Source organism: Cavia porcellus, unplaced genomic scaffold, assembly GCF_034190915.1.
Source record: "Cavia porcellus strain 051 isolate PalLab524CR breed Dunkin Hartley unplaced genomic scaffold, mCavPor4.1 scaffold_1, whole genome shotgun sequence".
Classification (NCBI taxonomy): Eukaryota; Metazoa; Chordata; class Mammalia; order Rodentia; family Caviidae; genus Cavia; species Cavia porcellus.
In genome coordinates, this window is record NW_026947484.1 from 232,092,357 (window position 1) to 232,117,687 (window position 25,331).

Below are 25,331 nucleotides of genomic sequence, written 5' to 3' on the forward strand. Positions count from 1 at the left end.
CTCCCCGCAGGCAAAACACCCTTTAGCCTTACATTCCCCTTCTAACCCGCGAGGTCCCCTCTGCTGTACAGCCGCGGCCAGGAGAGCAGCCACTCCCGAGTTGGAGAGCGGCCCCCCTATCTCTCTGCATATCCTAATCCAGGCGTTGAGGTCCTTGTTCTTATGAGGAGCTATCGCTGCCTTGCACTCCTTTGTACATTGCTCAAAAATCAGCTGCCTTACCAGCGGTCGAGCCACTCCCGGATCAGAAAATATCTTATCGGCAGCATCTTGCATTCGGGCCACAAAGTCAACAAATGGCTCTGTGGTACCCTGAATTATTTTTGAAAGACACAAGGAGGCTGTTCCGGCACCACTTACCTGCTTCCAGGCGCGGAGCCCTACGGCATTGATTTGTTCATAGACAGCGCCGGGGAACTGAGTCTGATCATCAGCGTGCCGACCTTCTCCCATAAGCATTTCCTTGTTCCACCCCCGGTTTCCCCGACTGGCGTTTCTCTCAGCCTGCTCTGCAGAGAACTCTGCGTACCAGGCTCGCCAATCTAGGTAACTACCCGAGGGCAGACACGCCTTTGCCAGCTGAATCCAATCCACGGGGGTGAGGGGCCCAGAAGACAGGTTCTCCAGCATGGCAATGGTGTAAGGCACAGTTGGCCCAAAGGTTGTAACTGCATTTTTAAGTTCTCTAATCTGCTTTATCTCAAAAGGCTCCCATGCATTACGTCCCTGGCCCATAGCTACTTGTACAGGAAATATCCCGTAGGGGCCACTATCTATCCCAGGTGGTGGATGTACCTCATGAGACAAACGTCCCCCCTGCCAAAGCCGCCTGTAAAAATACCGACCCGCCGGCGGCGGAGCATAAGACGGTGGCCATGATTGGGCGGAAAATGGGGGCCCGTGCATCACTTCCTGTTCTGGCGAAGGGGAAGGGAGCTCCCGGGCGGCCGCCTCGCGGCGAGGGATCGCCTCCGGGAACAGCCCCCAAGGTGGGGCGGAAGGCTTCGCCTCCCTCTCACGCCGGGGAGCGCTCAGGAGATCTCTACTCCTCCGCAGACCAAGTTGAGCGGAGCGCAATTCACGGCGCAACGCTGGGAAAGAACCCTGCGACTCCTTATCGAGCGACTTAGGCTCCTGACAGCTGGTCTCTTTGGCCTCCTTGCCATTCAACTTTCCCTCGTCCTCGGAGTCAGACGACTCCGAGGCTAGAGCCCCGTCCTTCTCCTTAGCATCTTTGTTCCCCTTAACGGGCCCCTCTCGGGAGCTCCCTGACTGGGCCTGCTCAAATACCCTGCGTACTTTTGTAAGCTCTTGAGAGCTTTCTCCACAACCACCCTCGCTCTTAGTGTTGCTACCTAGCATGTTTCCCATCTTTTAATATGTTACTCACCGCGTGAGGCCCAAGGAATCCGCCACTTACGCGTGAGCCTGAGGGGAGTCTAAAAGCCCTGTAGGTGCGCGCCACCCAGAGCCCAGGCTTATCCCCAACTCACCTGTCTCGCAGCTCTGTACTGGAGCGTTGTCCGCTGTCACGTCTCGGGGGTGATCAGTCCCCGTGCGGGCCTCCAAATGTCGATGTCGCTCCCGGCCGGCAGGAAGGACACACGACAAAGTCTGGCAGTGGACAACCTTTTCTTTTATTTTCCTTCTCCGTACAGCCTGCCCTGGGATCGCTCCCAGCCGAAGCCTCCTTTGGTCCGCTCCCCGCGGCTCCTTCTGGGCTTCTACTTCCGGGCTTCTTCTTCCCCCCCAGGGGTGGCACCAGTATATATACGGATACAGTGTCCAATCATGTTAAAGTAAGCAAGGCAAGCTGATTGGCTAACATCATCAGTTGCCAGGCAGACTATATTGTTGAGCGGGTTGCTTACGCGGTAAGCAGGAAACTAACGTGCTCGATGGGAGGGGTAATCTACCTCAGGCTTTACTCTTTACTACAGGCCTCACGTCCGCCAAGTGAGGCGACCGGGCTCGGGGCTGCGGCTCCCAACAAGCACCCCTCCTTTCAGGGTTACAGAGATGTTCACTGTCCCTAGATGGCAAGTTTGAGAAAGCTGTTGGGAATAACAGCTCCACAGAGGATCTGGGAAGGGGGAATCCAAAAAGCAGCCAACTCACATGTCCCACAAAGATAAGGTTGAAGACTGCAGACAGATTTCTTACATTTTATTGTACCTAACTGCTGAGGAAAAATAATTTAAATCTTTTTACATTATTCCCAAAAGAATATTTATGTAGTATTTCACAGTTCCCGAAAGAAATCTTATTAAAGATAGAAACTCATTTGCCTGGCGTACATACCAATAATCAGCTGGTGATGTCTTATAAAGGACAAGAAACTAAGGAACACTGCACTGAATTTTCCTTTGTCAGACCCCAGGGACTGCAAAGTGAGGCCTCAAGACTCTTGGGCTGTTTCCTAAGTCCCTCAACTCTATTCCCGTTGAGAAATATGAAAAGTCATTTGGCCAAATTCCAATATTTTTACCTGGTATGTATATAAATATAATCTGTTGGAATTCTCATTAGAAATCCATTTTTACTACCAAGTTAAAAAAAAATTAGTCCTTTACTCTTCTGATCCGTAATGTTCTATGTAATTGCTCTAAACAGTAAGATCTGCTTCCTCTGTCATCACGATGGGATTTGTTATGACCACTACAAATCATTGTACAGTCCATTTTGAAGGATTTTTTTCTCCTCAAAGACATGAAATAGTGACACCTATTCTTCACAACAACTGTCGGGGCAGCCAATGTCATTAGCTCTGTCTGCTGACTTTAAGATCAATCTTAGAAGTCAAATTACAGAAAATACCACAAATGCTCTGAAGCTGTGCGTGTAATTTTGACAAGACCCAGCACCACGCCACTATGACTTGATTTATGTGAAAAGCAATAAGCAGTTAAGTTTTCAGTGAGGCAAACCCACTCTGAGTAAAGTCACGCAGAACCCTTCAGGCTGGAATTAAGAGACCTTAACCTTTGCAATTCTGGCCCCGATCAGGGACTACACAGATTTAGATATTGAAACCTCAATGCCTTAGAGATTCCTAACATTCCAGTACAGTTCAGTACAGAATAGGCATTTCTGAGACTCCCTATTTGACTTCATTTAGCCAACTAAAACATCTTGAATCAACACCCAGTTCTGAGACCAAATTCTTCCTGCCAAAGATGTCTACCAGGGAAGATATATATATAGTTTCCTGTGCAAAAAGAGACTCAAATATCTGGGCTCATTCAGTATTTTAGAGCTGAATTTAAAACACATTTCACAGCATTTTTCTATGACACTGGTGAACACTGAGAACAGGGTATGCTTTAAGGTAACAGCTTCTGTTAAAAACGTTTAAAATATCTTTATACCATTCAGAACTCCCTGCCCCTCCTCAGCAGCATCTTATTTGAAAGGTACAGAAAAGGTGGGATTTGCCATTTATCATCTTGCAAATTGGATTCCTTAGAAGACACTCTAAAGAGAGGGAAGACCGTCTTGCTGCTGCTCTCCTCATGGACAGGTAAAACAGAAATGGCTTCATTTCCATCAATATAATGCCGCTATCCTAACGCACCGACTACTTCAAATTCTATGAGATGTACTTTCCCCCTCCTATAAAAAGGAACATCTGCAAAAATTTGGATAGAAAAAAACTTTTTGCATTTGCAAAGGCACTAAATCCCACTGTCCTAAAATCTTCAGATATCCTCTACGTGCTCCTTGGTCAGGCTCTTCACAAGCTCCATTCGGAATGCTTGCTGTTCCTTTAAGCAGCTGATAAACACCCTAAACAAGGGCGTGTGTGCTAAGGGATGCCAGTAAACAATTACAAGAAAGCGGTAATAGTTTTGTAGTAACTACTGCACCTGCATTATAAATAAGTATAAGGAAGCAAAGGGCAGGAAGAAACATTTTTTAACAGCTCTATTGACTTGCGATGTGTTCATACATATTATTCTGAGTCCATCAGTTAGATAACAAATATCCAATAAACAGGTACGACTACTAGATCTGTTTCTCAGGTAAGAATGATTCTTGACATGTTAGGTTTTAGCCATTAGGCACGCAGATTTAAATAATATTATCACACATCCTAAAGAAGGAGGCTCCAAATGAAACTAAAGTAAAAATCCGTATCGGGGGAGACCAGTGCCGTGCACATTTGCACACGGCGGGATCCAGTCTGTTTCCACACATATGACCATGTTCTCTAAATCAGCTTCATGTCAAGACAGAAACCCAGTCAGTGCCAGCAAACAGACAGGGACCTGTCCGGGGACACCACTGTGTCCCCTCCTTTGCTCCCCTACAACGCCATGCCTTGTCATTTCTTGCCTGTTGCTCTCCCAGGAAAAGCTGTGCAACTGGATCCAAACCTTTCCTGTCATATCCCCTCCTAGTTAAAATGACCTGTCCCAGGGCTTAGGCACTACCTCTGTGACGCCAGCCAGGCAGCATCTCTGCTACACCCCAGTGGCCTCGCTGTCTGTGTCTGCTGAGCATCTGCTGGGTGCCAAGCAGCATTCTAAGTGTGGAGACAGCGGTGAACAAAAGAGTCAAAAATCTACCCTTTGATCTAGTGACGGAATGGAAAAAAAGTAAAAGTTAAACACAAGCAAGGGCGGTCAATGCTGAGGAGGAAAAGCTAGAGGGAGACAGGGAGCTCCGGAGAAGGAGGTGTCAGTGTGCACAGTCAGCGTCATGGGTGTTTCAACAATGTTAAGCAAGTAAAATTATTCCCTAAAAGTTATCCTAAAATAAAAAACGAAGCCTTTTAATGGGAAAGGTGGCTATTTAAATTTGGTGCTTGATTTTACCCTAAATAAGCAAATGAAATCCAACCTATACACAGGAAAGTTAAGGGAGCTTGGAAAACTAGAAACACGTCTTCAAGACAACCAACTGGCTGAATACCAGGTGTAACAGCTTGTGAGATCTTGTCTAGGGACAGGACAGAGCTAGGCAGTTACTCGGGGGAGAAAGGATCAGAGCACAGAGACTCTAGTTATGGAGAAATGGAGAGGGTAAATGACCAGATACCATTCAAACCAAACAGCTTCCCTTTTTATTAATGCTCAGAAAGGAACTTTGAATGACATTTAATAAACAGAACACAGATGAACACATCTAATTTGGGTGTACAGTATGTGAAACATAAGTGCTATATGGCTTTAATAATCCTAATTTAAATATGAAGAGAACAATCGGATCTTCGACTTCAAAAATAAATTCAGTTGGTGTTACTGCTTTTAACTTATAATATTTCATACCCAACAGAAAGAACTATGGTACTCAAGTTCCGTATAGTCATGGATTTCACATTAAGGTATAAATAGAGTTAAGAAACAATTTATATAATAAAATAAGTTTACTTTTTAATTGAAGCAGTCATTTTCTTCAATCAATAAAAATATGCCTTGATTATAAAGCAGCCTCATTTTGCAAATGTACTTCAGGAAAATAAGTTCAGCAGTATTTGAAATACCACACTTTAAAAAAAGGCAACAGAGTGACAGAATTTAGATTTAAAATAGTATATTGCAAAATAGCTTAGCATATATTTCTAAGCACAAAGCAAGCTCCATTCTGAAGTACACTTTTAGTCTTATAAAGCAAACTCTCCCAATATTTCCTTTGTAAAGTCTAAATATTTATAGTAAAAGATAAATCTTTACACACACAGGACGGGAACAGAAACTTCAATACATTTCCACGAGACAAGTGCATGTCATGAAACTGAGTTAACAAATGCTGGAGAAGGGCAGTGACAAGAGTCCTGTCGGGAGCTTTGTCACAGGCTGATATCGGCAGCCCCTGGAAACACAGAACAGCAGCCACGGGAAACAACACCACGTGCATGAGGAACAAACCACACAGCTCTACACGAGTAACTAATGCACCCTTCCCAACACACCTTAATTGGTTCTTTTCTGTTAAATACATTTTTTTTTTTGAAAAATGCTTTTCAAATTCCAGGAGGAAAAGGTAGCAAAAATCTCCACAGATATGAAAGTGCATCATGGCTTGAAAGTGCTACGTGTGTTACAAATATGTCAGATGAAGAAGCTAAATAACTATGTGCAAAAATTCTAACTTGAATGTGTGCCCTTGATCATGGGGCTTTTTGTAGTTCCTAACACAGGTGAGGCAGGAACACAGCAGCAGAACAGTCTCGGATTGCACACTTTGTATAGAGGTAAGGTCACAGAGCCACAAGACAGGAGACATCCGTTCGTAGCTCTGCTAACCCACGAGTGCCTGGCCCTGGTGAAGAGAGACTCCATCTCCCTGTCTGGCCGGGGCCAGAGGCAGAGAACACAGCTTCTGCCGTGTGCCAATGTGTCTTCACATGAGCCATTCCCGAAATGGCACGTGATTTACCAAAAAATACTAAAAACACACCAGTCATGTATCTACTTATGCTCTTAGGGTACCAAATGAAACACACAAAGAAAAAGTTAAAAAACATTTAACAGAAAGACGTCATGCGAACATTACGTTCACCAAAGCTGATTAAAAACCGTACAATTATGGCACTATGAAAAATACATCATGTGCAAAAGGGAAACCCAGTGAGCAAAGTAATGCATCAGTTACTCATCTAATGGCACTTTTTTTTGAGTCCCAGAATTTTCTTGGGAACTAGTTTCAAAAGCTCTAAAAACTTGCTCATTTTGAAATTGTTCTTAAGAGAACCATGATTCCCCAGAGTTCATAACCATGACCTTTTAAAGGCATCTCTCTGAACTGTTACAATGGTTTTTGTGAAGATAACTAGACTGCATTTTCAAATTTTAAATAACGGCTAAATAAATAAACCATTTGCCATGGACTCTATTTTACACTATATATGACAGAGAGAGGCAGAGACAGACAGGGAGGGAGGGAGAGGTGGAGAGCGCACACGACAGCGCCCACTGACTATTTTATGATTTTAACTCAACAGTTTTCATCCACAAGCTTTGACCCGTTGATTCCGCGATAGGTCACTCTGCTGGGTCTGACCAAAAGGCCATGGTTCGGCTTACAGGTGAAATAGCGCTTGTCACCCACCGCGCCGTCGTTTCTCCCCTTGGCACTTCGGAGCTCCAGTCCAAGCCAGATGCCTGATGCGAAGTCCGTGGGGCCCACGTACCTAACGGTGCCCATCTCGTTAGAGCTCATGAGCAGGACCTGAGAGCCCTCGTGCAGCCTCACGCTCCCCTCGAGGCCACCGGCAGTGGTGGCACTGCTCCAGCTGCGACGCAGGACAGTCTTGGACCTGTGCAGGAGGAAGAAAGCAGGGACAGTCCTTAGGTGCGAAGCCACAGAAGGAGTTTTAGCATGTGTGTCCACTGCCGGGGTCAGAGTGACTTCAGTTTACAGAATACTTTATGATCGTAATCGGACCTTTCCAAATTCTAAATAGCAATAACATACTTTAACATTTGAAAAGTTTCTCTTTTGGCTATTTTAATACAACCATGATTTGAATATGAAGTTTAATCTACGACTGATAAATATGCACACATATACTTTCAATAAAACAGCCATCAGAAAAAATACACCTGTTTCTATGTAACCATCAATAGTATAAAATAGCGCAAAGGGAAAAGAAGCTGGCATCGTGGCTGTGATAAGTTACCTTTCGTTGTCCTTTAAATATTTCCTCTATATTAAAACAGTTTTAAAATCTACAACTTTGGAAAACCAGCATCTAGCTGAGGAGATTACAGAGATAGCTGTGAAAACACAGGTCCCGTCCACACGTGGCCTCCAGCGACACAAGGCTTTAGCACCCTCCCTAACTACACTGGCAGGAAACAGCTGCACCGCCCCCGGAGGATTCCTGTCCCTTTCCTCCTGGCAGAACGTTACACCACCTGAAATGGGACAACTCCTGGTGCCCGGACTCACCGCCAAATCAGCGCTGGCCTCAACAAAACAGCTGCTCAGGGCCCAGCCCACCCCGCTCTGCCACCTGGAGGTAGCTGGCCCTGATCCTCACTCAGCAAAAGCCTCACCTCGGCCCTGCAGCTTCCAAAATGGTCACCCAGAAAGCAAAGCGACCTGGAGCTGTCCACCCTGGACCCCACGCCTCCTTTCCTTCCCGAGAAACCCCGTCTTCCCATCACTGCAACGGACAATCAGAACCTCCTGCCCAAACTGGACCCGACCTGGATCCTACATATTTTACTTCTTTTTCTATTTTTCTATATTTTTAAATATAGTACGAAACAACATTTCATTGATTCCTACAACTCACTCCAAAAGGAAAATGACTTTAATTTTAAGGCTAGGAAGCTGAGACTCTGAGGCATTCGGAAACATCACATTAATACGTTATAGGGTTCTAATTAGAAAACAATTTTAAATTCTTATTCACCTTGGGGAATGCATAAATACAACACTAGACAAGGCAATCTGAAATATTCATCATAATCTGTGCAAATCTTTACTGAAGGATAACAGAAAAAGTTAAGAGAAACGTGAGTGTTCTTCAAATTCACTATAAATGGCTACTTTTTGCAACCTGACAAAACTGTAATTTCCACACAATGACAATAAACTATCATTTCCTGAGCACTTAACCTACATCTAACCCCTCACACGGATTGTTTCACTCAGCCTTGCCAATATTAGCAGAGGTCACACCGCCTCCTTTCAACAGAAAGGGAACAGAAGGCTTAAAAAAAAAAAGAGGCAAAGCCAGAGAAAAGCCAGGACCTCACAACCACAATGAGTATCCACCACGAGGAACACAGTGCAAAGCTGTAAGGTGAAATTTCTATGCCATTATGTTACATTGCAAAGTTGCAATAGTTCAATGTGGCTCTGGCAAAGGAGTATACTTCTAAGTGACATAAAAGGTATTTTAGAAAAATTAAAAATATATATAATTATGTGTGATTAAAAAGTAAAACTTCAAAATACAATGAGGAAGGAGCAGATATTGAGTAAAATTAGTTACTCGGAAACACATAAATGATTCTTAAGCACTCACTACAATTCTGAAAATGCAAAAAAAAAATCCAACAAAAGTGTTAAAGCATGAATTTTTTATATAAAGAATGAGGGGGAAATTTGCTGGGTATTTCTCTTATTTCAAGCACAGGCACACACATGCGAGCTGGGCAAGCATGAGGCTCTGAGACAGACACAGGGAAGCACGTTTTAAAAGTCTGCCATCTAGCTGGGCAGAGCGGCATAACCCCAGAACTCTGGGAGGCTGAGGCAGGAGGATAACAAGACGGAGCCCAACTTAGTGCAACTTAATAACCGAGCAAGACCCTGCCTCAGAATAAAAAGGACGAGGCACAACTCAGCACAAGGCTGGATTCAACAAACCTCACAAAAAAAGTTTGACATCTGTTACCTAAGTTACGTTTGTTTTGCTATTGTGGCAAAATATAATAAATGGAGTTTTTAAAGTGCAGTTTTAAAAACCTTGCAGAAGTCACAGTGATAAGAAGCATTAAAGAACACGGGATTATGTTTGTGATGTATTAAGGGGGAAAAGCTCTCTAAAGCACATGTAGAATATGACTCATCTAACTTTGATAAAACATTCAGATACCTGCATTAGAAAAAAGATGGGAAGGGCTGGGAGTGGAAGCACAAAGCTATAATCTCAGCACTGTGGAACAGGATGCAAGTTCAAATCCAACCTGGGGGAACATAACTAGACCCTGTCTCAAAAAAAAATTTTTTTTTAAAGGTAGCCCAGGGTAAAGGTCCTGGATTCAATCTCCAGTACTGCAAAATGAATAAAAATAAAAAGTTAGAAAAGTATGTACCAACATGTTACCAGTGATAATCTTATCTAAGAGACGAGATGATCTTTATCTGCATTTGGTTTCAATGTTTCAAACACTATCTAATCAACTTGCATAAACAAAAAGATCTTATAAAGAAATAATTCAATATCTAAAACACAAATCAATGGTTTGATGAGCACTTAACAGTCTAATAAAATTGATTTTGATTCAAAGTATGTCAAAGCTCAGAAGCTCAGAGAACCACTGAACTCCAAATTACGGCATGTTGGAGTGAATTTATTCACTCAGCATTTACTGGACACCTGGTAAATAGCAGACATGGTGCTAAGCTCTAGAAATTTGTAAAAATCAATAAAATGTGACAAATTAAGAAAGACTGTGTAAGGTACAGAATGTGGCCAGAGCGTGTGCGAGAGAGGAAGAAATCTCTACGGAAGGCACATCCGTGGGGAAGTGACTGTCGGCTAACCAGAGAATCAGGCAGACAGAAAAGGGACAGCACGCAGCAGCATGGGAGCAAAACACAGGTGCCACTGCTTATCTTACTTTTTTCTGGAAAGCAGAGTTTACAGAATGGCCGTCCCTTGGGAGGCTGTCCCTGTGAGCTAAGGCAGGAAACACAGGCACTAACCAGGCGGGCTGCGTATGCTGTGCCTCGCGTCTCCACCAGGGTGTAGAATGCAGGCAGAAAACACAAGCACATGCCAGGAATAGTGGAACCTTGGCAGTGGGACTTCAGGTGTTCTGCCTGCACACCCCAGCCTGAGCTGACCCTGGTGCACAGGCTGGATTCCACCCACAGCCCTCAATGCCAGCTTGATTAATTCAGCAGTTTCAAATCAATTCACCCACTCAATAAAAACACAAAATGCAAAATCCTCCAACTTTTATTAAGAACACTAACCTCTTAGAAGAGAAATATATGCACGTATTGTTCTTAGTCACTTGCGACATTTTTAACTGAGCTTTCAAAGGAAGAATTCAGCACACTGATCACACCTTCCTCTTACGTGTTAAAATTTTACCGAGCAATGAGCAAGATAAAAATTCCACTTCTCTTCTCTCACAGAATCTCATCATATTCATCTTGAAAGGCGTTTTTCTAAATCTTCTCAATACTCACTTGGCAAAAGCATTTCTCCTGTTAATCTCTTTTTGGGAAGAAGCAGAAGTTGTGCTAAAACTTCTCCTAAAACCTAAATAGGAAAGTTAAGGTTAGAAGAGGAAACAATAAATGGCAGGTTTTCAGTTCTGATTGAAAGTTCTCTTTTATCGTCTGGTCTGCAAATGTTCTATGATACCAAAGGTTTCTTTGGACAAAGAAGGCAAGTACATATACGGAACATAACTGCACTTTAGATTTCTTGACAGATTTTTATTTTTGCTTTGCTGATCAAGCTTTGTTCATACAGGAATAAGTTAACATTATGGTACTATCTCTGGGGCTTTATGATTCAGTGAAAATATAATAAAACTGAATTATATATTGACAAAGCTGATTCCATTTATTATAATGCAAATCTTATACTCTTGATAATCGTATGAAAAAAGGCTAAAACAGTTTTTAAAACATTATCATTAAAGGTATCCTGTTTATAAAGCATTAACAATGAACTTCAGAACCCATGACTGTTACCATGACCATAAAAAGAGTTTTTAAAAAAACTTCCCAGAAGACAGACTTTTAAAGAGAAATAGGTAGATGTGTAGAAAGAACCTCTCGTGCTATCCCGTATGATGGGATTTCTACCCCTGGAAACGTGAACCCTGCCTGCCTGGCTGCACAGGAAGCAGCAAGCCCTGGCCCTGCAGGGCTCTTCCAGAAGACTCCAGATGAAAGGGGGGCATGCTCAAGGGATTCGTCATGAGAAACAAGGAGACACAGTTTCAATGAAGAGAAAGGACAGTGATTTGTGTTAACTTTCATGCTCGGCAGGAAGATAAAATTTCCTCTCATAATTTGTGACCATGAGTTAAATTCTTGTTATTTGTGTAATATAAAAAATTGTAGAGACTATAAATTGCAGTACTCTTGGGTAGGCAGTGCTTCCATGTGACCAGCAGAAGTAAACATAATCTCTGGAGACATCAACACAGGCCTCAGCTATGAAATTCTGGGTAAGATAAGCATCTCACAATAATGCATGATAAAAATCACAAGGAAAGAAAATGCCATGCGTTAGGCTTCACAGAAACAGATGGCAGATTCAGACTCCCAAAAACTTAAGATACTGAATGACTTCATACAAAATAAAAGATTTAAAGTATTACAAGTTATAAAAGAAGAACTTGGAAATATGGACAAATAAGTGGTGGTTAGTAGCAAGCAGATTTGCAAAGAGAAAAACACAAGACGTTTACAGTTAATAAGCCTGTGGCTGGATTAAGCAGCAGAATCAACACAGCTGAAGAGACCATCAGAAACACACAGAAGGCTAACTCTGAAGACATCAAAAGGCAAGTTGTGAAACATATGAAAGAGGCCAGGGAAAGAAAATACGAAATAACACACACCCAGAGGCTCAAAAGGAGACGACACAGAGAAGGGAGGAGAAACAGTTGAAGTGTAATGGGTAAGAATTTTACACAATTAATCAAACATGTCAATTGTTAGGATCCAGAAAGACACCTGATGCCAAACAAGATAAACAAAAAGAAATCGCCATCCAGAAACACGGGTAAGACTATAACTCAAAGGAAAATAGCCAAAATATTTTAAAAATAAAATCACCACAACAACTGAGATTAAGCAGACTCACAGTTTTGACAGAAGTCAGAAAACTGGAGAATGATACATGATACCAATGTTCAGGAAGACAACACTTTTCAACCTAAAATTTTAAACCCAGGAAAACCATCACTGGAAAAGGTAAACAAAAACTGAGAGCTTGCGCATGAGGTAAAACAAACCGATCCAAGTAGAAATTGTGGGAATTAATATATTACTAAATATGTGATTACAGTGTAGATCTAAGATGCTCCCCAAAAGTCTCCTGTTCAGAGTGGAGTTTGTGGAAGGTGATGGAATCTGGGGGTGTTACACTTATCAGTATTATCAACCTCAGTTCATAGCTGAATGTTGGAGGTGGGTCACTGTGGGTGAGACCTAAAAAGGTGTTTTCTTCTTCTGGATCCTTCTCCCTACCCCTCCCTTCCCCTCCCTTCCCCTCCCTTTTCCTCCTCTTCTCCTCCTTCTCTCTCTCCCTCCCTCCCTCTCTCTCTCTCTCTCTCTCTCTCTCTCTCTCTCTCTCTCTGTCCCTGTGCTTCCTAAGTACCATGGGTTGAACAGCTTCTTCTACCACATTCTTCTACCATAATGTTTCTGCTTGGAGCCAGCTAACCATGCACTGAATCCCCTGAACCATGAGCCAACTTAGACCTCTCCTCTACACCACCGTCATCAGGTATTGTGACCCAGCAATGGAAAAGCCAGCTAATACAATGAGTAAGTAAAATAAATGACTGCTGTACAAAACTTGGTAACAGTGGTAAGTGAACAGGAAAAATAAAATAACAAGACAATTCCACTTCTAGAGACTTTCTATTGTTTGGTAAAGCATAGGAATGATTAGACTTTCTGATGTACATTAAATTATCTAGGGCTATGACTAAAATGTTCATTCATAGGACAACTTACACACAAGTAAAGGGGGGTAAATAGAATGGATAAAAGATGAGTAACAATATAACCAAAAGTCAAGAAAGGAAACCCATTTGTTGTACACAAAAATTAGATCAAGTAGGAAGCAAAACAGCAAAAATACTATCACTAATATATCAGTAATTACAATGAATTCAAATGCATGAAACTTTTACATTACTGATATTGCCAGGTGATATTTTTTTAAAAAGTAACACCTAGCCAATTATATTCTATTTAGGAAATAGTCTAAATGTATGACAGAAAGGTACAAATCAATGGGTGGAAAAAGAAGTATCAGGCACCTAGTGAACCAGAAGAAAGCTGGTATAAGGTAAGCAGAATTATTATCAAAGCAACACCATTTACAGTTAACATCAGAAAAAACCACATAAATATAAATCTAGCAACACATATAAGGTCCATGTGAGGAAAGCACAAAATTTTGATGAAAGAAATCAGAAAACAGGGCCAGGGATTTAGCTCAGTGAGAGGCATAAGCACCTGCCTGGAAAGCTCTAGGTCATGAGTTCGATCCCTGGTACCAAAAAAAAAGGAAAAGAAATCAGAAAACACATTGGCACCCCTTTATCCTTAAAATGTGTTCCAAGACTCCCAGGGGATGCCCCTTGGACAGTACTGAATCCAATATTGCATATACAGCATTATGTTTTTCCTACATACATGGATCTATGATGAACCTTCAACTTTTCACTAAAGGAGGCCCCTTTATCCTCTTTCATATATCTGAATTTCCAGAGTATCACTCTCACACTCTGGACCCATTATTAAGTAACATTAGCATTGTTTCAACACAGCACTACTACAATAGTCAATCTGGTAACTCAGAGAGGGATACTGAATGACCAAGAGGCGGGCAGTGCATACAGCATGGTTATGCTGGATAAAAGGCAAATTCACACCCTGGGCAGGACAGAGCAGGACAGTGTGAGAGTCTGTTCATCACACCACTCAGAATGGTGCACAACTGAAAACTTATGAATTGTTTGGTCTTGGAATTTCCTCACTTGGTATTTTCAGAGTATAGTCACCTACGAGTGACTGTCTCTGTAGAATGACCAACTGTGGATTAGGGGAGACTACTGTACATAAATGGAGAGCTAGTTCAGGTCCATAAACTCTGTAGTAAGATGCTGGCCCTTCCCAGCCTGATCTCTACATTCGGTGTAATCCCAGTCAAAATGCTAACCAGTTATTTTATGAATCTCAACAAAATGATTGTAAAGTTTGTATGGAAGGGTAACACAATGTCAAAGAAGAACCAAGTCGAACGACTGATACCACTCAAGTTGAAGAATACTGTAAAGCTACTGTATTCAAGCCAGCGTTGTGAAAGAACACAAACACATCAATGGAAAGCCCACAAATGGATCCACGTAAAAAGAGTCAACTGTTCCCTGGCCAAGGATCCAAGGCAACTCAACGCAGAAAGGACTGTCTTTTCAACAAGTGACGCTGCAACAACTGGACATCGTTCTGCAAAAAAAATTAGATACAGACTTTACACCACAAAATTTAACTCAAATGCATTCTAGATCTAAATGTAAAACATAAAAGTATAAAACTCTTAGAAGATAACAAAGGACAGAAGTCAGGATGTCTGGGTTTAGTGATGACCTAGAATACCAAAAGCACAATCCAAGAAAAAAGAAACAAATAATTCAGACTTTATTAAAATCTAAAACTTCATTCGCGGCCTGCAGGGAGAGAGAACCAGGCCCCACGAGGAAGCGATCCCCCCCTGGAAACCACATCTTTTTCATTGTTTTACTGGGTTGGGTTTTATTCTCTTCTGTTTTGTTTGATTATCTTAAATCTGATGGCATGAGCCATTTAAAAGAGAGCAAGACATATGATGGTAGCAATTTTGGATTTATTACTGGCTTCTTTTGAAGTCCTTTATTGCATTCACTGTTTTGTTTTTATTCTTTGTATTCTGTTCTGTTCGATTTTTACTATGTCTGAAGGTATCTGCAGCTATTTTGAAGATAACAAAAGGCATTATAGTAACTATTGTTGATTTTGTACGATTTTAAAGTCCTGCATCATTTATACTGGTTTACTTTGGTTGGTTTTATTGTTTTATTTTCTTTGGCTTTACTTTCTGTAAAGTAAAAATAAATAAGTAAAATCTAAAACTTCTCTATGAAAGACACTATTAAGTAATGAAAAGGCAAGCCATACGTAGACACAAAATATTTTTGAAGCCCTCGACTGAGAAAGGTCTGGAATTCAAAATAAAGAAAGAACTCAATATTTAGAAAATAACAAACACAATTTAACAGGACAAGGGGCTGGACAGACACTTCAACAAGTAGGTCAAGTGCAAGTAAGCATATGGAGATACTCTACATATGGGGGCCAGATTGTGCACCCCAAAATTCAGTACCTCAGAATGTGATGATACTCTCAGATGTGGTTTTAATGGGGTAATTAAGGTAAGGTGAGGTTAAAGGGGACCCTAACTCAATATGGCAGGCAGCTTTATCAGAAAAGGCGACAAGGGCACTAATGTACATTGGAGACCTCAGAAGAAGACAGCAATGGCCAAGTCAAGCCCTAGCAAATCTACACAGCACAGCACCTTATCAAGAACTTCAAATTAAAGCAACACAGCTCCTCAAATGGTGAAAATCCTAAGTCATAACAGTCAGCCTCAAGAAATATGTAAGGGTTAGCATTATGCAAGAAACTTTCACAGGTAGCTATCTGTATGAAAAAGAAAACTAATATAGATCATCATACACAAAAATAAATGCCAATTAAATTAACAAATATGAAAACAAAATTATAAAACTTTTAAAAGAGCAGTATAAGAAAATATATTTGTGCTTTTTGTGTTAAGGAAAGACAAAAAATACAAGCCATACAATGATTTGCTCTATTGACTCCATAAAATTTAAAGACTTCTGCTCATCAAAAGAAGCCAAAAAAGAATAGATACTAGCTGGGGCAAGACATCTGAAACACATAAATCTGACAAAAATTACTACCCAAAATACAGAAGGAAACTTACAAATTAATAAGCATCCATAAGAAAAATGGGCAAGAAATTTGAACAGCTACTTGAAGGAAATGTATATGGCCCACAGACTGAAAACAGACTCAACCTCATCTGTAATTCAGAAAATACAAACCAAAGCCACAATGCAATACCAAAACCCATAAGACTACCAAGCCCACAGGAGGCTGAGGCAGGACTGTGCATTTGAGGCCAGCCTGGACAACACGGTAAGATCCTATCTCAGTCAATCAATTAATCAATCAAATAATAAGCCCATCAGATTGGCAAAGATTTCTAGGTCAAGCAAGATGATTACTGGAGCACTGAGACAGGATAGAGACTGCATCAGCAGCTCAAGGGAGCACGCACTGCAAACAGCTTGCACTGCCTGGGAAGGGGGAGGAGATGGGGACCTGCCTGGCAACCCTAGCAAATCTGCTTCATGCGCACACAATATAGTCTACAATAGTTAAAAACAGGACAGACCTTACAAAGTCATCTACTACAGAGCACATCATATATTTCAATTGAATGCTAAATGTCAAAACAGCAAATAGTTAAAACTAAACATGCATTATTTACTGGAACTTCTATGTATGTGATAAAATATAAAGAGTAGATCTATAACTTCAGGATGGGACACAGGAGCAGGGAGGCAGATGAGACAGGACTGGCTACTCTGGGTTTTCTGTAACACAAGAAATCATCTTCAACCGAGGCAGGTATAAGATGTTGATTCTAAGATTCCATGAACTATGCCCATATCTCCGCTAGACAGAGACAGACACAAGTCACAATAAGATTTTCCAATGAATGAAAGCAAAGAAATGTTGATTACGAGCATAATAGGTGTCATCTTACCAGGGTAAGAATGATTCTGTTTGTTTGAAGAGATTTCTGAAAGTGCGTCCAGGGAATCCGTTAGTCTGTGAATGAAACAAAGCATGCCTCGTTAGGAGGAGCTGACGTTCAGGCTTACGACTGCCTCTCTGCTGAGGCTTTCGCACCAGTTTCTATTTCGTTCCTTCAACCCACACTTAGTGAGCACCCATAGAAGTCAGGAGCAAGGTTCAGTCAAGCATGAGACAACAATGACCAATGAACAGGGCCTGCGGCAAGCACAGTAATAGAAAGAAGCAAGAGGAACATGACTTCCTTTACAACACGGGCCTGATTTTACTTTATTTAACTTTATTAAAATAAGTAAGTATATTTTATAGTAAATGCAACAAATGTGAAATTAAAACTGAAAATATCACTATTCTTAAGCTGGAAAATGCACTGGCTGAGTTGGTACAAGTCTGATTTTTCTGATAAACACTACATCTGATACAGTTCAAGGCCCTTTACATTTGACTCTAATCATAAAGGTCATCTTCCCAATGGTTTCTCTTAGTGTTTTTTATTCAAATCATTTACTTTAAAAAAAAAAAAAAAAAAGAGCCAGGAATTTAGCTCAGCGGCATAAGTGCCTGCCTGGCAAATGCTAGGTCATGAGTTTGATGCCCGGTATCAAAAAAATCCCCAAAAACACCAATCTTGACAGCCTCATTTTCTTTCAACAGTTTACTGACCTTAATCTGCAAGACCTTCATTTGCAATCATCACTTCTTCCACATAATTTATTTTCACCAAGAGATCCTGCAATTCTTGCAATATTTGCAATTTCATTTCAAAATCCCTATGCTTCGTTTTTACGTATCTATAGTATACCACAATCAGTAAGGGACTTACGGACACAAAAAATATGATCCGAGGAACAGGACAGTTACCTGACTTGACAGCTGAAAGGAACTTAATGCTAGAGATAATCAGTTCATTAGAAATAAGTGCCTGATGGTAAGAGCTAAGAAAATAAATACTACGCTACACAGAAGATCACTTGAGGGTTGGGGATGTGGGAAGAGGGAGAAAAAAATGCAGAGCGGGGGGAGAGATCAGATTTGGCCCAGTTAGTAAGTTTTCTCACAGTTTCTCTAAAGAAATGCTGATGTAGTATGTATATTAACCAAATAGATAGATAGATAGACAGACAGGTATTAACTAAAGAAAAGTGGGGTAATGGTAGGTCTAGAATGTCATCCAAACAGAGGAAAGAGTATGTGCAAAGATCCTGGTGCAGGAGGCACATTTTGAAAGTGCAAAGGGGGAAATAAAAGGCCACCTAGAGTTCTGAGGAAGAGAAAATGCAAGGTGAGACTGTAATTGTTTATAATTTTATTAAGGCTGTCTTTAAGCGGTCCCCACTTTAAAAGCCTTCCTAAGATCAGCAGGGTCTTTAAAAAGCTCACAACTGGTTTGGATTAGAAACGCCTCAAAATCAGAGACCATGTCTGTTTTATTTGTTTATAGAATGCCTAGCACAGCACAAAGTGCTAAAAGACATTTAATAGTATTTGATGATGATGAATGAGACAATCAGAAGATGACAGGAAGACAGCTGGATGGAGACGGCAGTGCGCTTTGAGAGCCCTGTTCCTTCTGAGGAGAGGGGGCTGCTCTCAAACGCACCACCTTAAAGAGGACCCAGTAGAAGGCAAACAAAGCATCAAGTGAAAAATGTGTGCTCCGTAAACAAAGTGGGGAGAGGGGAGCCATGAGAAAGGATACGGCCTTACAGAACAAAAGAGGAAAAAGCTGCTCTAGAACAGGAAGCACTCAACTGGGAATCAGACCTGATGCCTAAAATACGCCAGACTGTGTCGTCTGAGTAATCGAACACCAATCGAACCCGGTCAGCGCTCAGAACCAGGAGAAAAACTTGCAGGAGCCCAAGGCAGCATGCTGAGAAATATACCCAAGGAACCAGGGCACAGGGAACCTGCCTGGCCACTCCGCAGGACGTGGCTTCCCCATCAGGCAGTCACTGGCAAGACACAGACCCTAAGGACAGTCACAGGAGCTCCTTTATGCAAGCCTCGTATGACTGTGGTGAGAAGCACTCATGCCGTTTCATCACATCCCTGGGCCACACTTTCCCCATTTGCGGAATGGGTAGTTACAGTGCCTGACCCAAGCGGCTGTGCAGAAGCAGACCATCGCCACAGAAAACCGTGCCCGCTACATATACCTGCTTCTCGAAAGGAGCTGGCATCTCCTTTCTGCCACTTCACAGAGCGAAGTGAGTTTAGGAAAAAACAACAATAAATTAACAAACATGGACTTATTCCCTGCTCCTCCATTAACTGCCCATACAACTTTAGCTAAGTTACTGTTTTCTTGAAACTTGTTTTTAATCTGACCAAATGAAACACAGACATTTAAGCGAAGAACTACAAAGTACTGCATGTAGAAATACAAAACAATGATATCAAATATATCTTAAAAGAAGGAAATTAGCACAGAAAGTGTATGTAGTTATTCAATGAGAAAAATAAACTGAGGAAGAAAATGGATATAAGGAAACTTCCTTTTCCCGGACACAGACACATTCTTGTTAGGGAACCTGATGCAACAACCAGCCTGTGCCCACAGCTCTATCCTCATGAACACCGTTACACTACATAGGTTACTTCTCGCCTGGAGATTACTATCCACTTCCCAGCCCCTGAAGAGTGCCACACTCCGCTTCTTCCAGCATGTGAGTAAAGGCTCCCCACATTCACTCAGATTTTCATGAGCACTTATTTCTGCTCCAACTGTTTTCTAAAACCTGAGTGAGGTGAGGTGTAAGTGTACTATCTTACAAAGGAACACCAAAGGGGTTTATTACATATAAATCCTTGAAACTTCACTTCCCCCCAAGATCTACCGCCTGTCTATTTTTAAAAACTAAAGAAATCAGAGGGAAAAGCCATTTTGGTTCCATTAGGTTTGCAGGAGAATGAATGGGTGCCTGCTGGCAGGAAATGTAATGTAGTTAGGATGTGACTGAGGCAATCAGAGCATTTTCACTTTTGTTTGGATGACAGATTAAGCTTGCTGCTTTCACTGTTCGTAGCTGCAAACACCACTTCTAATGGCCTACACATCCTCATAGGGTTTGCAAATGAGGAAGAAAGGAGGTTTTTAAAATTGCAAATTCTCAGCAAGGCAAATTTAGCTTTCCAGGAGCCTTCTCTTTGGGGAAGGTGGTTGGTTAACCCTTTGAAAGAAGGTGTGCCATCCAGATAAAATTAGAATCCCTCTGTGCACTGCAAATCACAAAAGTTCAAGTCAATAAACATAAATTCTGTTTTTCTCACCTTTGCACCCTGGATGGGGGAGCAAATATTCCGTATCTTGGAGAACAACTGAAATACTGCACACCGCCAACGGAACCATCATTCTTGCCGTGGGGTTTTTCAAGCTCTATGCCGTACCAATACCCTAGAACATGAATACTGAATTTTTAAAAGCATCGGTACTTTACTCAAAATTATTATGCTGTTACATGAACTCAGAGTCTAGATGGTTTAACATTTTCACAAATGACCATAATGATAGAAGATCATCGTGTTCGTTAAGCTTTCAAATCATAAAATTATAAAGTAAAGCCTGAAAATTTGAAAAGTGGAAAAAACATTTGACCAGCATAATTGCAAAGCAGTACATTAAAACGGGAAAATTGCACAAACACAAATATGCAAAGGATTAGCTTTATGCAAATATGCTGCGACCAAAATATGTCTTAAAACGAAATGAAAAAGGAACTGCCCTTGACTCTCTAATACAGTGTTTCAGTGTGAGCAGTGTAATATACAGGGGCATAAATGATAAAGGGAACATGCAGTCTTTTCATTTCATTGTCTCTGTTATACCAGAAACAGCTGGTAAGTAATTAAAGGACAAAAGTAATATGAAAAACACCACTAGACATCATGGGACACTGTTTCCTCTCTTTCCTCTCCATCAGATCAAGAAGGAAAAAAAACATTTTTAACTTAAATGAGAAGATTTAGGTTAACTAATAGGAAGAATTTTCTAGATAACTTTTAGTAGGGGTCTCACTCTGAGAAAAGTAATAGGATGTTCTCTTCTACAGAGCTTAAAATTGAAGAAGAAATGTTACTTTTGGTATTTCCACCAAAATAAGGTAAGTGGACATAGTCTCAGTACATCCTGACTAATCTTAATCACTACATGGAGGAGCTAAGGGAGTCATGAATTACGCAACACATAAGCCATCCTGATTTAGTGACTTGCAATTAGAAGATGGTATTAATGAAGAAAGTGTTGTAAGACAATGCTCCATGGCTCTCATATTTCTGAGATTCTTAAAGCCTGCGGTACTGATTACTTGGTTCCAGACTGTCTTTTTCTAGATGTCTATAGAGGACACCCTTGGAGGACAGAGATAGAGTCTTTTTCCACAGCAAAAGGCAGGCACACTGATTAAAAAATAAAAGGCTCAGAGTCCCTCAGCTCAGGGCTCCTCTTCTGCAAGCTGACCTGCTGGGTATGCGGGCATCACCTGGCCCTGTTTGCCCCACTATGCAGGGCTCAGAGAATAGGGCAAGAAAATGCCAACACGCAGGCTAGGGGTGTTATTGTGAGTCTGAAAGTCCTTTGTCTCTGGGTAGGACTCGTGTCTTCCACCAACATCTGTGAAACTGTGGCAGGCTAATTTGCTAGCTGCAAACAGAATAAAATCTCAGATCGTGTGCAGTTATTCATAGCATGCTGTACTACAGAGCTGTTGTTGTTTTTTCTTTTAATCAATGTTCTAAGTCACCTTTCCCTAAAATGCTGCAATGCCACCATGTGTTAAAATAGCAGATTGCTATTTAAAACACACAAACATGGCTTCATTCAACTGGCTGCTATTTAAAATCTCTGAAAATGCAAGAAAAAAAAGTCTATTTTTGGAAACATACATTAAGTATAGATTGAGATCAATATCCAAACACAAAAACGTGTATTTTTAAGGTCCCAGGGTACACAAAAGCTTTACTTTCCTCCATTGACCCCTTCAAGGCATCCTATAAAAGCTATACTTACCTCACTTTATTTTAAAGTTGTCATTGGAAATGTACTAATCCTAAAATGTGTTCATTATCATTTAGCACATTCAGCAATCAGCACAAACTTGGGAAGTAACAACTAATTTTAAACCAGACAAAAGAAGACATAATTGGGCAAGAGAAATTTCTGGACACCAGTTAATCTGAATACAAACAGAATACAAGCAATCTGAGTTTTTACAATGCTGTCACATTTTCTGGACCATTATTATGATCCATAAGAACTGTTAATCACGAATTCTCTGTGATTCAATTTACCCACAACATTTTAAATCTTTTGTATTCTAAAGACCCAAACCAAGCAAAAAATCACTCAGATGAATTACCTGGAGCAAAATTTGTTGTCCCAAAGAATTTAATCGTACCAACTCTCTGGCCTACCACCAATACTCTGTCCCCAAGGTGAAGCTCTCCTTCGCGACGAGTATTATTTACTATAGATGTTGCTGAGGAATTCAAACCTGTTTAGGTGGTGAGAAAGAGAAAGAGAAAAAAAAGGGGGGAAACTTAAAAAGCACCTTAGTGGAAAACATCCTTATAAGTTCTAGTCTAGTGAGCCAGGAGTTCCGATCCTAGAAGTCTTTCCTTAAACATCGCCTACAGTGTGTTTCTGATAGGGAAGTTGAGGCACTCAGGTAGTGTGAAACTGATGGCCACGTGAGGGTCACACAATCTGATTCCTGCTAAAGAGCTCACCCTTCCACAATGGTCTGGTGTACTCTACTAGAAGAGCGGGGAGCACATTTTTTATGTGAAAAACTAGACAGTTAAATAGTTTAGGCTTTGTAATGCAAAACTGTATCCCAGTGACTAAACTCTGCCCTGAAGCAGGAGAACAGATAGAGCCCAGGTGAAAAGGAGCCCACAGAAACCAGGCGGAAGGTCTCATCTGGCAGCTGGGTTACAGTACGCCAATGCCCAGACTCCCAAAATGCTAGGATTACTGTAGTTCACTTGGACTCAGTGTAAATGAGGAATGTGACCTGAAAGTAAGCTGCTGAGCATCTCTAACCTGAAAATTCAAAATATGAAATGTTCAAAATATGAGACTTATGAAGTGTCAGTGTTCCAATTAACATTACAGTGCCAGTATTCAAAAGCTTTCCAACACTGAAGCATTCGGATGGTCATATTAGAGATGTTCAATCAGTGAAGCCACTGCAAATACTCCAAAATCTTCCCCCAAATCTGAAATCTGAAACAATTATGCTCCCAAGCACTTTAGATAAGGGTTATTCAGCCTGTAACTAGCCCCAATTAATCCACACTGATTTTCTGTATAAGAATAAAACAGCTCCATTCTCAACTCGATTCAAAACTAAATTCTAAAACACACAGAAATTTTGTCTCGAAAGCTGTTGAACTCGAAAGCTGTCAAACAGAACAGCTGGATAAGAAGAGGTGGGGCACCAGGCCTTGTCCCATAAATCCATAATCAGAGGCTGAAGAGGTACCATCTGGGGGCAAGAGAGCCCTGGGTGAGGCCTGGAAAGGGGATAAGTCCCACTGTAAGAAGGGAGAAACCAAAAATGTGGCAAGATGTGGAAAGCATAAGCCGTGGAGGAGGGTCTGGGCAAACTGCTGCCCTAAAATAAAGGCCTGGTTCCTCTTACAGAACTCATATTCTATAGCACTGTGTAGCTTGTGAATTGTAGCACTTTGTAGCTTATGCTTTCTCTGCATAAAAATCACAGTAATACAAAAAAAAAACCCCACAAACTTGAGATTATCTAAATTTACAGCTTCCGGGTGGCACAGCTAAATTAACACCCAGACTCCGTGATCCAAATTCTCAGGTCTGTCCTGAGTTCCCGCAGACAAACAAGACGATGAGCCCGGCCGCAGGCTCGGAGCACAGACTTCCTCCCAAGCTCTCCCACGCCCCCCTTCCCTTCCGCTCCTCTCTGATCGCTTACCCCACCTTCTCACCACCACCCACTCTCTGCAGGTCACATTCCCCTCTGACACAAAGCCTGCGACAGAAACAGCTCGGTGTCCAGTCATTCTTAAACACAGTTCTTAAGGAAGTGGCTCCGGAGCTCCACACGTTTCTTTTTCCACCACTCCTCCCTTGGAGAGGTCCTCTTTCTCACCAATAAACTGTCCTGTCTTCACCACTCGGCCTATGAACCCCTCAAATGTATATTTTAAAAATGCTAAGTGTATAACTATACTATGACTACTTCTTATAAGGTTTTTTAAAAAGTTCTTACATATCCACATATGTATTTTTAAATCAAGTAAATGTCCAAAGCCCAAGTCCCCAAAGAAGGGGGCCCTTAAATGGAATTACAACAAGGCACACAGGATGAGGTCTCCTGCCTTTGTGTCTTACAGCACTAAGAATTGGGGGCGGGGGGCTATTTAGAGAACAATTGTTCCAGATAAACAATGCCAGGCAAAATTCCCAGGTTCCTTGCTTTTAGAGTTCCCACTTTTAAGTGTATTGTATCAATGCTTCTGCTTCAGAGTTTGGAGGTTTTTTTTTTTCCTCCAACAATAACGAATTTTTTAGAGAAACAAATTATGTCACAAACTTTTACTATAATGAAGCACAGGCTCAGTACAAGCATTATAGAGATATTATCAAAAAATCTGGTAATTATCATGAGGGTCATTATGAACAATTTAGGCCAAAATGCCCTCACTTCTTTTCTAAACAAGTTTACTATGTACGCAATCTAAGCTGATTTTCAGAAACTGTGGCGAAGTACTGTGTCTCCACACAGACAGCTAAAGAAAATGGAATGAGGAGTCCAGAAGAACATGGTGGATAGAGAGCAGCAGCCTCGGAGGCTCTTTGAGAAACCGCACTTGAAATCCAGGAATCGTGCCAGGCAGGAAGTCCTAGGCAAGGGGGGATATTCTTTGCCGACACAGGAATGAACTAAATTAAGAGAAACCAACTGGAAATGCAATCCCAGTGATACAGCAGGAACAGATGAGGTCTCAGCTCGGAACCTGGA

At 41.4% G+C, this 25,331-nt stretch overlaps 1 protein-coding gene across 4 annotated transcripts in view; it reads right to left on the reverse strand.

Moving 5' to 3' along the window:
- Positions 1 to 5,042: 5,042 nt before the first annotated feature.
- The window catches only part of Clip4 (CAP-Gly domain containing linker protein family member 4), a 75,316-nt gene continuing 55,027 nt past the window's right edge, over positions 5,043 to 25,331 (reverse strand). For all 4 annotated transcript variants that reach the window (XM_003473006.4, XM_013155962.3, XM_063230398.1 and 1 more), the window contains exons 12-16: positions 22,692 to 22,826; positions 20,608 to 20,731; positions 17,285 to 17,349; positions 10,882 to 10,954; positions 5,043 to 7,261 (exon numbers count right to left, since the gene is read on the reverse strand). In XM_003473006.4, coding sequence (XP_003473054.1) covers positions 6,940 to 7,261; positions 10,882 to 10,954; positions 17,285 to 17,349; positions 20,608 to 20,731; positions 22,692 to 22,826 — 719 coding nt within the window. In that variant the 3' untranslated portion in view covers positions 5,043 to 6,939. The remainder of the gene's footprint in view (positions 7,262 to 10,881; positions 10,955 to 17,284; positions 17,350 to 20,607; positions 20,732 to 22,691; positions 22,827 to 25,331) is intronic.